This window comes from Chinchilla lanigera, unplaced genomic scaffold, assembly GCF_000276665.1.
Source record: "Chinchilla lanigera isolate Chin_1 unplaced genomic scaffold, ChiLan1.0 scaffold00078, whole genome shotgun sequence".
Taxonomy (NCBI): domain Eukaryota; kingdom Metazoa; phylum Chordata; class Mammalia; order Rodentia; family Chinchillidae; genus Chinchilla; species Chinchilla lanigera.
In genome coordinates, this window is record NW_004955479.1 from 5,022,138 (window position 1) to 5,036,635 (window position 14,498).

General features: G+C 36.8%; 1 protein-coding gene across 1 annotated transcript in view; it reads right to left on the minus strand.

Annotated features, from left to right (window-relative positions):
- The window catches only part of Iqub (IQ motif and ubiquitin domain containing), a 71,083-nt gene that overhangs the window by 33,420 nt on the left and 23,165 nt on the right, over positions 1-14,498 (minus strand). The window contains exons 7-8 of the mRNA XM_005402325.2: positions 12,657-12,867; positions 1,470-1,645 (exon numbers count right to left, since the gene is read on the minus strand). Of these exons, the coding sequence (XP_005402382.1) occupies positions 1,470-1,645; positions 12,657-12,867 (387 nt within the window). The remainder of the gene's footprint in view (positions 1-1,469; positions 1,646-12,656; positions 12,868-14,498) is intronic.

Below are 14,498 nucleotides of genomic sequence, written 5' to 3' on the forward strand. Positions count from 1 at the left end.
CTGCAAAGCCTGATTATTTTCCTATCTTTAATAAATGTAAAACTATGCTACCAAAAAATAATTATTCAATATGGAAAAATAAAATAATCTGGATGAGAAAGAAATCCCAGTTCAATTAAATGAGTGTTGATCTCACACATGCAAGGTAAGAAAGTGCAAGGTCTGTCCATGACATTCTCCCAGGGAAAACAGGGAGACATGAGAAATTCCCTACAGCAGTTCCTCAAAATCCTCTTCCCATCCTCACACTTTGGAGGAACCCAGAGCACTCCCCAGACATTCAAGAGTAGCCGCATCTCACATTTGATACCGGGAAGGTCTTCCAGATGCCACGCACGATGCTTTTCCTGAAATCAGTGATACTAATTTTGCAAAGGAAGAAGTAAAGAATTAAGGAAATATTCAAGGAACAGGAAAAAAATAAAACAGGTTGATGGGCAGATGGGAAACCAAGAATAAAGCCCAGGTTTTCTTCTGGAACAACTGAGTGGAGGATGAAACATTCACAGAAATAGGTTATATGTGGGTGCTACACAGTAGGATCAGCGTGGAGGTGAGGGGGCAAGAGATGGTGAGATGATATGTCAGCGCTGTGTTACCACCTCAAGGTGAGCTCCCGGGATATCCAAAACAATCACAGTAGGAAATTGTGTATATCACTGGGGAGCTTCTGAGGAACGGATATGGAACTTGCACCGCAGTTAAAGGCAAAGATAACTGCAAACAGCAGAGTATATAAGCAAGATGAGAGAAGGGTATCTAAGGTATCAAAAAGTGATTTGTGATAACAAATGCCCTGAAAGAGTAAGATGCACAGAACTAGAATCGCTACAGTCTGATGTCTTTGGGAACTGCATCCTTTTCTTCAGGCTGGATTGGCCTTTAATTGTTTGGAAAGATCAGGTTTATAAAAGGAAATTTGTTACTATGGAAACAGGCTACTCAATAGCAAACAGGCAGTTTTGACCACAAAAGGGTAATTACTTCAGTTTTTCCTTTAATTGTATGTTTTCACGGTCTTTGATAATCATACATGTTTTTGGCTAAAAATCTCCAATCAGTTAATGGTGCAGCAAGTGAAAGCGGAAACACCGGGCTCTCACCGTTTTCCGCAGGTTGCTCACTGTTACAGCAACCAGCCCCTGACCTTTCGTGACTTTAATACTCTGCATTTTATCCAAGTGTGCAGCTCATAAGTCACAAGGAAAGTGTCTCCATCTTTACTTTTATGGCCAAATGCCTTTACTTAAGAAGAAATGAACTTCATGTTACTATCAAATCTTTACTCTTGGCTGTAGTTAAAATCTACAGCTATACCAAAAGAATAAACATGTAGAATGTAAGGAAATGTTATCAAAATGCTAAACAAAATTCGTGTAAATTTTTACACTGTGCCTCCTTTGGATCTTTATTCCACATTGTTAAACTGAGGCTACGTTCATATTTTAAATAGTAGTTATTTCACTAACCTTATCCATAAAAGCTTGTATTACTTCTTCCTGGTTCTCCGTACAAGCAATGTATCTATGTCTCCCAATGGAAGCAATTATCTGGGTTTCTTTTTCCAGAAGCTCGCATAAAGCAGCTTTCCTTTCAGCTCCAGTAAGACATTGGTTAATGCGTGTAAGTTCTTCTTGCCGCCAGACTAGAACAGTAACATGAAAAAATTGAGTTTTTAAAGCCCCATGCTTTTACAGAGCATTTTTACCATTACATCCTAATAAAAGTCAATAGGCAAAATTTTACGTAAGTAGAACTATTCATATCATACACCTGATGTATAGAGGGGAAAAAAAACCAAATGGAATCAGAAAGACTTAAAACAATAAAGATAAAGTGAAACAAACAGCAACCAGTACCAATTATGTCAAATTATGCCTCCAAGTACATGTGCACGCTCCTCAGCGTCAAAAAGAAACACCGCATGGGTTTTGCCGCAGCCGTGGGTGTGCACAAACTCTCCCTTAAGGAATATCTGTCAAAGGAGTACAGGCAGCGGGCAGTTCCAGCCATTCAGGTCTGCTGCAAAGTTGGAACAGAGGCCACACTCTTTATCACAAATGTGATAAAGTAATTACACTTGCTCTGTACTCAAATCAGTGTGCCACATAATAAAAATGTGTAGGATATTTTAAAGCATTGGTTACTATCAGTAAAGATGGTGTCCATGGAATATAACTTAAGACTAAACCATAATATGCCAAAGAACCATATTTGAATAAACTCATTTTATTAAAAGCTTAACACCTCCCAGAAATACAAGGATGATTCAACATACACAAACCAGTAAATAGAAGCAAGGACAAAAACCATGTGACCATCTCAGTAGATGCAGAGAAAGCCTTTGACCAAATACCTCCTTTCATGATAAAAAAACAAGATTAAAATAAATATAGAAGGACCTCATCTCAATCTGATAGAAGCCATTTATGACAAGCCTATTACCAACATCATATTAAATGGGGGTAAAACTAAAATCTTTGCCTTGAAAATCAAGAACAAGACAAAGATGTCCACTATCAAGACTCTTGTTCAATATAGTACTCGAAATTTTAGCAAGAGCAAGTAGGCAAGAAAAAAGAAATAAAAGGGAAATGTATAGGAAAGGAGGAAGTCAAGTTCTCATTATTTACAGATGACAAGCTTCTATACATAAAAGACCCCAAAACTCCATCAAAAGACTCTTAGAATTAATAACCAAATTCAGTAATGTACATACAAAACTACTACACAATAGTATTTGTGTGGCTAATAATGAACCCACTAAGAAAGAAATCAAGAAAAAATGCCATTCATTAATAGCACACAAAAAAATTAAATACTTACAGATCAACCCAACTAAGGAAGTAGAAGAGTTCTGCAACAAATCTGCAGTACTCAGAGGTTGGAACTGTGGTCTACTAGTTTTTATTCTGAGCAAGCATTTCAAAACGTCATTGTAGTCTTTGACATTTATTATAAGCTTCAGTTCATTCCAAGTTCTTTTGGATCTTCAGAACTATTCCTGAAAATGCCTATGTGCCACACTTTCCATCCGCCTCTTCTATTATCTGCCTCACAAGGTGCAACCTTAGTTTTGAATTTTCAGCGCATCCTCTGGCCTTAAACTTCAAGATAGGAATATCAGAGGTTCCTCCCCCTGGGAAATAGATTCCTTTTTCTACATAAAGGTTGACATATCTGTTATGGCTTGTGTCTAGATGGTCTAGATGTCCCCTCAAAACCTCATGCAGTCATAGGTGGGGCTTTTCAGAGATGGCTGGATTTAGGGTGTGTGATGCTGGGGTTAAGGATGTGATGCTGGGATTTGTTCATGGTGAGATGCTAGGATTAGGGGTGCAGTGCCCCGCCCTGGGTTGGAGTGCTACCTGCCCAAAAGTCGGGTAGCTTGGATAGAATACAAGGGACAGAATGAGGGCTGCTGTTGTCGCTGCTTCACTACTTCATTGCATGCTGCCTTCTGCTTTGCTGCCCTCTGCCTGCCATGAACTGTTTCTCCTCTGCAGTGTCCCTCTGCCATGACCCCTGCCTTGAAGCTAGCTAACTATAGACTGAAACCTCTGCAAACTATGAGCTAAATAACCTTTCCTTTTCAAACTTTGGGTGTTGGGTATTTCACCTCAGCAATGAGAAAAGTAACTAAGACAACATCTTTGGGTTCTTTCAAGATGTCCTCATCCCAGAATATATCAAATGCTCTGGCCTCACTCTATCAGCCTTCTGTTTACAGAGCTCCCAGTCTCTTCTCTCCTAATTGATAGAGAAACCATGATTTCAAGGTGGAACCAGAACATGCTTTCATCTCCTTTTTATTCTTATGGGTGCACTACAGAAAAATGTCTTGCTTTCAGCTGTACCATTTACTACTATCTCCTCTTTTCTCCCCAATGCTTAGTCCCCTTTTTTCTAATTAAATTATGCAACAATATAACAACAAATATCATGCAGCACAGCATGCCATGTGCAAGGCCCTGACCCAAGCATTTTATGCACATGAAACTCATTTGAATCTCTTGACAAGCCAATGAAGCAGGTGCTCATAGCCCCATCTCACAGAAACAGAAATTAAGGGAAAGAGGCTGTGTGCTTTCCAAGGTCACACAACTAATACATGATAGATCCAGGACTCAAACTTAGGATGTCTAACTCTGTTGCTCATGCTCACAACCACTGCCATCCCGTCTCCCAAAATCCAGGCCATCCTTTCAGTTGCGCACAGATCTTTGTAATGTGAACTTGTCTGCTGATTTACTACTAGAAGGGCACATTTACGTAACTGGTCATCCAATTCTCCTTCTCCATGGAGATAATTTATTATTGTACTGTCTGAATGATATTTTAGGGTCTTGTGGTCCGCACTGTGGGCATAGAATCAAACCCATTTCTCTCTGTGTTTTAAAAGCCTGTTTCCCTGATGTGATTATTATACCTGTCACAACTCTATCACTTCTTTGTCAACTCAAAGTGCTCAACAATCTGTGAGCAATCATCGTGTGACAGGAACTGTACAAGACTGCATGGCGCATACAAAAGTGAGAATGACACAGTCTCTTCTTGAAGAAACTAACCTGTTTCCTTTCCTCTTCCTACTGGGACACATGGTAAAATCTGCATGAATGGAACTTCCACTTCTCTTCTTTTTTATCATCACCCCAAAGCCCAACGTTTTTCATCATTAGTTTAAAGACTTCCTTTGGATACATCTCCCTTTGATGTAAGGCTATGGTCACCTTGTATTCAACTAGAGACAACTCAATCAAATATATGTATTCTCCCACTATAGCACTGCAGACTTGATTACTCTCTCATCAGGTTGCAGGGATATTTCAGAACATACTAAGTTCATATAAATTTATATAGTTAGAAAGGTATTTGCCTGTTATTAAAATTTTGGGCTTTCACATCAGTCTCTGTAATTAGAAGACAGATCTCTGAAGCAGCAGTGCTGTTTTTGACCCTCCTTTCATAACCACTGCCTTTCATGCTATTTAGTTTTATAGTTTTTCCATGGTGTTTCTCTCTCCTCTCAAATTTCAATTTGAAATCATCCTGATCTGGTCAAGGACTTGCCAGTCATGTTCTTCATAAGAATCCTCTCTGTCCTTTATCACGAATACATTATTCAAACAGTGTACAGCTTGATCTGCTCAGCAAGAGGATTTATAAATTTAAAAGCTAAGTTATATTATGAAAGTTCAGGAAATCTGTGATTGATGAGTTTGTTATTTCAAGGTAGCTTTACCAACCAAAAGAACTTTAAGAAATATGACAAAATCTGTACACCAAAAGGCAGTTCATTAATGAAGGGAAAAATTGCTTGCTTGTGGAAATAATAACTGTGAATACTTATGTTGTAGGATTATATAAATGTTCTCCAAAAAAAACAAAGAAAAGTTGAATCATGTAAGTGAGCCTATTTTATACATCAGTTTTACATCAGAAACCTTTAGAATCAGTAATAAACCTAGGCCAGTAGGTTATTATTTAAGATATTATGGAAACCTCAAAGACCATTATACCTGTCTCTTACATAAAAACTTAAATTCTGGATAAATCTGAATATATACATATATAATACATACATATATTTTACAGTTGTTATGTTATTAATATGATATATTAAAAGAATCAACCCAACCAAGCTAATTAGAAATTAATATAATGTACTTCATGCCAATAAAATTCTTAATTAGATGAAGATAGTAAATCTATGGTAAAGGATAGAGCATGTCAAGACAGAAATACTATATCCCAACTACTAACAAGGGATAGAAACATCAAAGAACAGAAACCTCCGAACAAAATTCATTTCACATCTGACGTGACAGTTTCTGGAACTATACAGAAATGATATTATGTAACCGTAATATACAATGTTCCCTAGGGATAATAATAAAAACAAACAAAAACTTGAAATGTTACATTAATTTGCTGGAGTTGTGGCCACAGGTGGTATAAACAGCAGAAATTTCCTCAGTTCTAGGTCAAGTTGCCAGTGACCTCATCACCAGGTTGGTTTCCCTGGGCCTCTCTTGTGACAGCTTTCTGATGACTCCCCGGTGTCTTCATGTGATCTTTGCTCTACATATGTTTGTGTCCTAATCTCCTCTTCGCACAAGACACTGGTCATACTGAATGTGAAGCCCCACCCACTTGACATCATTTTCCTAATCACTTCTTTGGAGTCCTATCTCCAAATACAGTCAGCCACATCCTTAGGTACAAAAGCTTGGGACTTTTTAGATATTTTTAAAACAAAAAATATGTAAACAATTGGTTCACGTCTTGGTCACTTTCCTCATCACTGACACAAAATGTCTGACACCTGCAACTCAAAGAAAGAGAGGTTTATTCTTCCTGAAGTCTCCCATTTGTGGTCTGCTGGCTCCAAGACAGAAAGGGCCTGGCGTAGCGGCATGGAAGAGGAAGCTGCTTATGTCCGGGTGGTCAGAAAGCAGAGAGCAGAGCAGAGCTGGAGAGGGAGGTAGACCCTTCCAGGTCACACCCCAGAAACCTGCCTCTTCTGAAGACACCCCACCTCCTAACAACATCTCAGCTACAATGCATCACCCACTCAATTCAGCCACCCTCCAGAAGCCCTGCCTGTGAGAAGAGGAGGCTCCTGATTCAAATCTTGACAGTTCATTTGAAAGAATATATTTTGTCTCCTTACCTTATATTCTTAGACAAATGACCTAACGTCCAGAATCTGAAGTTCAACTATATGTGCATACTCAATCTAAAATTTCTTAAATGTAAACTTGCAATTTCTAAACAAAAAATATCAGAACACACAATATTTTGTCCACCACACACAGTTTACATGCATTTGCATTATAAAGTTTTCAGCACAACCTGGAAGGCACAATGGCATGAAAAGATCCAACATATGCCGAAGAGGGTTTATAAAATGAGAAATAAGGGAAGGAATTGGGCAAAGGTAATAACTAGAGAGACTGGAGAAAAGGTGATATTCAAATGAGACTGCAGTTTAAAAAATTATCAAGAATTATAAAGTTCATAGATTCTCAGGCTTAAGAGGCAAAGAAATTGAAAGCAGGGTAAAAATAAATAAGTATGGGTAAATATAAACACATAAAAGTCAATAGATAAATATTTAAATAGAATTAGATCTTTAAAACTAATGAAAGACAAATATAAAAAGATAAAAGTTTTATATCTTATGATATCAATAATCATATTAAATGTAAATGCTCTAAATATTCCAATTAAAAAGTAGAGATCATTTGATTTGATAGAAAGTGTAAGATCTAAGTATTTATTGCCTAAAAAGAAACATATCTTGAACATAAGACACATAAGTAGTTTTTAAAAAATCACAAAATCCAGAAAAGATATACCATGCTAACAGTGATTAAAGGAAAGCTGAAGAAGGTGTATTACTATCAAACAAAACTGATTTAACAGCAAAAAAAAAAATTATAAAAGACAAGAAGAATCACATCATAATGATGAGAAGCTCAATTCATGAACAGGATAAAGCAATCCTAAATATTTATGCATCTAATAAGATAGTCAAAACACATGAAGAAAAATTTGATATAGCTTCACAGAAAAACAGAAGAATTTACAATTATAGTCCAAGATTTCAATACCCTTCTTATAATAACTGATAAACAAAGAAATGACAAATTAGCAAATATATAGACTTGACCAACACTATTAACCAGCTTGACCTAACTGAAATTTATCAACTAATCCTCTCAAATAAAGAATGTAAATTCTTTTCAAGTGTAGACAGAACAGTTTTCAATATAACCTATATACTGATTGGTAAGTCTCAATAAACTTAAAAGAATGCAAGTCATCTAGAATTACATTCTCTCTCCACAATAAAGTTAGGAATCACTAACAGAAAGATCTCTGAAAAACTCCCACATATTTAGAAATTAAATAACATACTTCAAAATAATCCATGGGTCAAAAAAGGGTAATCAGAAAGTATTTTTGAACTGAAAAGAAATTAAAGCTCAACATATAAAAGTTTTGTGATGCAATTGATGCCACACTGGGGGGAAATTTTCAGCACCAAACACCTGTGTTAGGAAAGGAAAAAAAATCTTAGTCTCAGACCAATGATCTTAGCTTTCACCATATGACTACAAAAGGAAGAGTAAATTGAACCAAAAGTAAGTAGAACAAAGGAAGCAATAATAAAGGAAATAAAGATAGAAATTAAGAAAACATAAAAGAGAAAAATCGATAAATCCTTAGCCAAATTGATTAGAAAAAAAAAAGAGAAAAAAAACAAAATTACTAGAACTAGGAATTTAGATAATATTACTGTAGATCCTAGAAGTATCAAAAGGATATGAAATATTGTTGATATCTTTATGCTAATAAATTCAACAACTTAAGTAAAAGCACAAATTCCTTAATACATACATAAACTTGGTCAAAGTTCACCACAGGAGAAGTACATAACATGAACAGCACTATCCTTATTAAAGACTTTGAAGTTATAGTTTAAAATTTTTCCCACAAAGAGAACTCCAGGCCTACATGGTTTCAGTTGGGGAATCCCAAATGTTATAGGAAGAAATACTAATTCCTTTTTTAATATAAGAGATGGAAAATGTTTATTTCACTTTTTTTTAAACTTCAAAGTATTTTTTGCTGGAATTTCAGTAAAAGATAAGGCAGGGGAATAGTACTGCACACTCTTCAGAAACGACCATGAAAGAGACAGAAGTTGGAGGGGATGATGAAGCAGCTAAACTTTCACTCTCTCCTGTAGGAATGTAAACTGGTACAATCTCTGGAAAAGGATCGAGCAGGATCCTCTGAAGCTGACAATACCTATATCCTCTGTACCAGAAATTCGAAACCTCGATTTACACCTAAGAGAAATGTACACATATCTCCACCAAAAGACATTTGTAACAGCACTACTTGTTACTTGAAAAAACTGGAGGTGGGGTAGGCAGGAGAAATCCACACAGTAAAATAGGTAAATAAATCGTGGTGTGTTCATGCAGTGGTATACTGTCTGAACTAACCCAATAACATGGATGAGTCTCATGACATAATATTGAATCTTAAAAGCTAGACACAAAAAATTCTGAATAATTCCACTTATATAATAAGAACTTAGAATAAACACAACAGCATGAATTATTTCAGGCTTTCTTTAGGAGATGGGGCACTTAGAATCTGTTTTCTTCAACTTCCAGTCCTGGTGACAATTCATACTAGTTGAAAGTGTCACTCTCGATATACTGCTATAAGAAAAAGTCATAAAATCAAATGTTAGCTGGAGATAGCCTTGTCTTTGATATATCTTACACGGTTGTATTTATTTTCTTAAATTGATATCATTTTTCTTTTAGGGCTGAAGCACTAGCTGTCCAGAGGAAAATGTACATCTCACGAATTCTAATTTCAGACTATGTAATTGTCACTATACGCCACAAGAGGGTAGCAGTTCCAAGCATCGTACTTACAAAATCCACACTCACAGGGCAATTTAAATTACAAGCATGTGAACCAGATTTAAACTACGCTGGATAGAATTTTAAAATAGTTATTCTAAGTGTTTTTATTTATAACTTTAGAGTTGGAAAAACCTGGAAGATCTCCTTACACAAGAAACTTCAATTTTTTTGTTCCATACAAAATTTTTAGACATATAAAACGTGTGTTCTACTTCAATACAGAAATTTTGTGTAAAATTATTTAACATATGTTATGCCTTATATCTAGATGTCCCACCAAAGACTTATGTGCTCATGGGTGGGACTTGGGAGGTGGCCATATCATGGGTGTGTGATACTAGATCACTCCACGGACTGGTTTAGCATAGTTCTGGATGTGGATGATGCACTTACAGAAGAGAGAAGACCCACCCTTAGTGTGGGTGCCACCAACCAATAGGCTTGTAGCCTGGGTGGAACAAAAAGGAAAAGAAGAAGGAAGGGTCTCTGCTTGTCACACCATAAACTGCTTGTCCTGGAACAGGTTACCCACTGGTTAGAATAAACACAACAGCATGAATTATTTCAGGCTTTCTTTAGGAGATGGGGCACTTAGAAACTTCATCCAAGGCAGGATGATACCCCTCTGGCTATGTCATTCTGCCTTGGAACCAACAACCAAAGACTGAAACCTCTACAAACTGAGCTAAAATAAACCTCTCCTCCTTTAGCTTCTAGGTGTCAGGTATTTTGTCCCAGCAATAAGAAAATAACTAAGACACCACATAAAGTAACTCACACATGCGTAGATCTTGGTACTTTTTAAGTACTTTCATAAATGTAATATTTTGGGTTCTTTTTACTTTATTAAGCTACATGAAAAAGATGTACTAGAAATTATTGTGTCCTTTTTATAGATAAAGAAAGTGTGGTTTAGAAGAAGTAGGTGACCTGTTCTAGGTAAGACCACTAATACATGGAAAAGGCAGAGTTTCACTCAGCATTTTTTTTTTACATTGTTGCTTGTTAACAACAGAAAAATAACAATTATATCCTGTAGTTAACTTAGATATGAATCTGGGATGTGATTTTCATTGGGCTCTGCCCCAGCACAATGTTAATTTTTTGAATTTTATTTTAAAGAGAAAAAAATAACAAAACAATAATCACAAAGACAAAAGCAAAATAACACAAAAACAATAAAAACAATACAGGGTTTCAAAATAAGGTGACAGGAAATTAACAATGGTTCTTATACTACATATTGTTACTGTCAACAAAGCTGCTCAGATTACCAGATGTGAGAATGCAAGATTGATCAAACAATTAAAGAAAATAAAAAGTAATTGTAAAAAACATTAAAATTGTGAAAGGGAAAGAAATTGCTCAAAGGGAAGGAACAACTGGGATGAGGGAAAGGAGAAAAGAAAGAAAGAAGGGAAAAATATATATGTAAATACAAGGATAGCTGGGATAATTGTGCTGCTGATGTCTGTTTTCTTATTGAAAGGAACAGTTAAAGCTTAAATTTTTTCTTGACCAACTTTGCATGCTATATCTGGCAGTTTGAACAACTAACCTGCAGGCAACAATATGCAATATAACAACAATTGCTGAATTCCTACAATCTTGTCTAGTGAAGTACAATGTCAGTTTTATACTTGTACATAGGGCTTTTCACAGACACCTGGTTAGCAGCGCCCTCTACTGAATTACTGATACTTGACCACTGTTATCATTTGACAGGAAAAATAAAATTGAAGTGAAGTTTAAAGTAAAACAAACAGTATTCCTAGAGGCAAGTGATTAAATGAATCAGGAAAACAGATGTACAAGTAAAAGAAGACAGTTTCAAGCTACCGCAAACATGGCTACATGACGGTAGACATTCCTCAAGCCACTTGATGCTGTATATTACCAGATTAATATGTGAATAATGGTTATAATGTTTTATTGTATTGTCTCCAAGATAGGTTATCATCTTATAGCTATTTAAATAGACCCCAAATCTGACAAGCAAAAATGTATACAATTAGAGAGGAAATCATGACCTGAATGAACAGAACACATAGCACTCACAAAAAAATAGTATGTGAAGAAACAAAACTATATAAGAAAATACAGTTCAAGTTTTGAATAATCAGAGAGAGATTAAAGATTTTTTTCCTTGGACAATAAGACCCTGCTCAACTAAAAAAATGAGGCTATCTGAAATTTTTAAAAATCCTACATCTTCACAAGAGTCCAGGGTTTTCACGCTCAGACACCTAACATCGCTCCTTACTTCAGTCATTTCCACTTCAGCAGGTGCTTCTGGTGATTCAGGGGAAACAACTGCTTACTGACTCTTCTCTCCCTCCTGTCTCCCTCAAGTCACTCATTTTACCAGTATTTGTTAGGTACATGAGCCAAGCAATGAAGAGAGACTGTCAAGAATAAAAGAATTATACCCCTGGAGCTTGTAATCCAGTGACAGAAATAAATGTTAAACAAAAGAGGTTTTATTATAAACTGTGATGCTATAAATGAACACATTGGGGTGCAAAGGGTGCCATGAGGTGACGACAGAATATCCAAGATAGGCTGCCAACACGAAGTCCTTCAGGCAGGTGGCATTTACCCTGAGACTGGAAAGCGGGCACGGGAGACAAGGCCCCAAGAAGGGAAGTGGTGCGCCATTGCCCTGAGGAAAGGGTTCTTGATGCGTTCAAGCAACAGAGACCTTTACTTTATCATTGACCAACACAGAGATTTAGAAGAAATAATGTATAAAGTATTACTGATATTATTATTACTGGCAGATTAAAAAGGTATTGCCAACTTCTTCCTCTGAAGAGCACAACCGACAGGTTGCTGGACTGAGGTATTCAACAGTTTGTCTCTGGGTTGACCAATTGCCAAAAACATAAAAAAGCCAAGAGAGACGTATTTTCTCTCTTTATCTCACATGGAGGAGAAGCAGATGAAATAAAATAGTAAAGCTGCATGATCCATACAGCAGTGGGCACATTTCTTCACTGTTAATAGCATTTTCAATTTCACTGCAGCCTTTATTTCCATCCTAAATATAAGACAACATTCATCTTTCTAAATTCTCCAGCCCTGATTCCCAAATCACCTTCCTAAGATAATAGTCTTCTTCGTGTCTTCAGTAAACTGTTGTCCTAGTCATGACAATTTTTAAAAGTTAATATTTTATGCAAAAACCTATGTCAAACTTACGTTCCAGTGCATTGTAAAGAAGTTCAAAATCTTCACTTGTTTTCGGATTATGCCTTCGGTAATAGTCCAGTTGCATCCATTCTTCTTTTTCTTTTACTTTCCTGAGTTCTTCCTCTGCTTCCCACTCCAACCTCAACATTTTCTGCCTTCTTAAATCCTCTGTGAAGACTTTAGCATGCCATCGCCTATAGTAGGTTTGTATTACTATCACCTGTGTTAAATGAAAAGGAAACAAAAAGTGTCGCTGTCAACTTGGTGATCGGGTGATAAAGAAGGCAGCAATGATTACTTTGCTTCCAGCTCAACAACAACAAAACAGTAATGAGAGTCTTGTTTTAGCTCCATGGCAGGTTTCTTACAGATGCTAACATGAAAACCAGAGGTGATGCACACTGCAGCTCTTTGTCTTTGAAATCTAGCACATGCATCTTCATAGAGGCTGTTAATACATTTAAGTACAGGTTATGGAGTACAACTTAGTTTACGTTTTCCCTCTCCCCAAAAGGGGTATGATTTGGCATAAGGTGCGATCTCTCTGTTGAGTGCCCTCCTCTGTAAAATAGTGATAATAGTATGTACAAAATAAAGTGTTTAACCTAACATACAAGTCTTATGAATCTTAATTATGAATCATAATTATCTCTAGTGTATCTTCATTCCCATTAGCTTAGGCATATATTTAAAACAAAATAGTATGTCTTAAATACATAGTATGTAGGTGTGTGACAGGTTGAGTAAAAGAGACATTTCAGCAGATAAGTATTAAATTGGTAGAGTATAAACCCTCATAAAGCTCATGAGGTACCTGACAGCCTGTCTTTTTATCTATTAAACTCACAAATAAATATGGAGAGGCTGCACCAAGACTGAGGATAGGACAGATGTTGACACACTGCTCTCCCTCATCCTAATATCTAATAATTAGAGAACAATATGTGAGGAGAAGTTGGGAATAGAGTTTTGGGAAATCTCTTCTAGAAAAGAGTCACATAAAATAAACTGAAGAAGAAATTTACAGCCTAATTGTCACTGGGATGGCAAGCTAAAAATAGAAATGGCTCCCAGACTGGTGTAAGCCACAAACTGGTGGATACTCTGGGCAGAAGGGATGCTATCAAGGTAACTGCTTGGAAAACGCAAAAGGGCACCAAGCCTGGTAGTGCATGCCTGTATTCTAGCACTCTGGGAGGCTGAGGGAGGAGATTGCAGTTTGAGCCCAGCCTTGAGCAACTTAGCAATTTATCCAGACCCTGTCTCAAAATAAATTAAAAAAGAGGTGTGTATGTAGCTCAGTGTGAAGGCCTTCCACTGAGTCCCCAGTACCTCACTCAATCAACCAATCAATCATGAATCAATCAATAAGTAAAAGAGACAGGTTCCTCTAAAACAACATAGGGAACAGCAACAGAACATCTGTGCCTAGGGAAGACTGCTCAGTGACCCAGAAGGCCAGGTGATCCTGAGGATGGATAGAAACCGCTTATTCAGAAAGTAGATCCCTCCCCAAATCAAGCATGGCATCCTACAACCATCGGATTAGCACAATGGACATTAAGAATCTCAAATTTTCTAAGCACACACCTACAAAGAACAAATATTTGACAAGTAACAACAAAACAAAACGTCCCTCATCCAACAAAGCGAAGAACTTACACTTGCTTGAAAGAGAACTACAGTACTAGAATAGTGGTTCTCAAAGGGTAGTGGCCTGTGCAGCAATATAAGCATTATCTGGAAAATTACCAGCTGTGCAAACTCTCAGGACCCGTGCCAGAGCTGATGAATTAGAAGCAGGTGTGGACCCCCAAATCCTGTGCATTAACAAGCTCTCCAAGACAATGA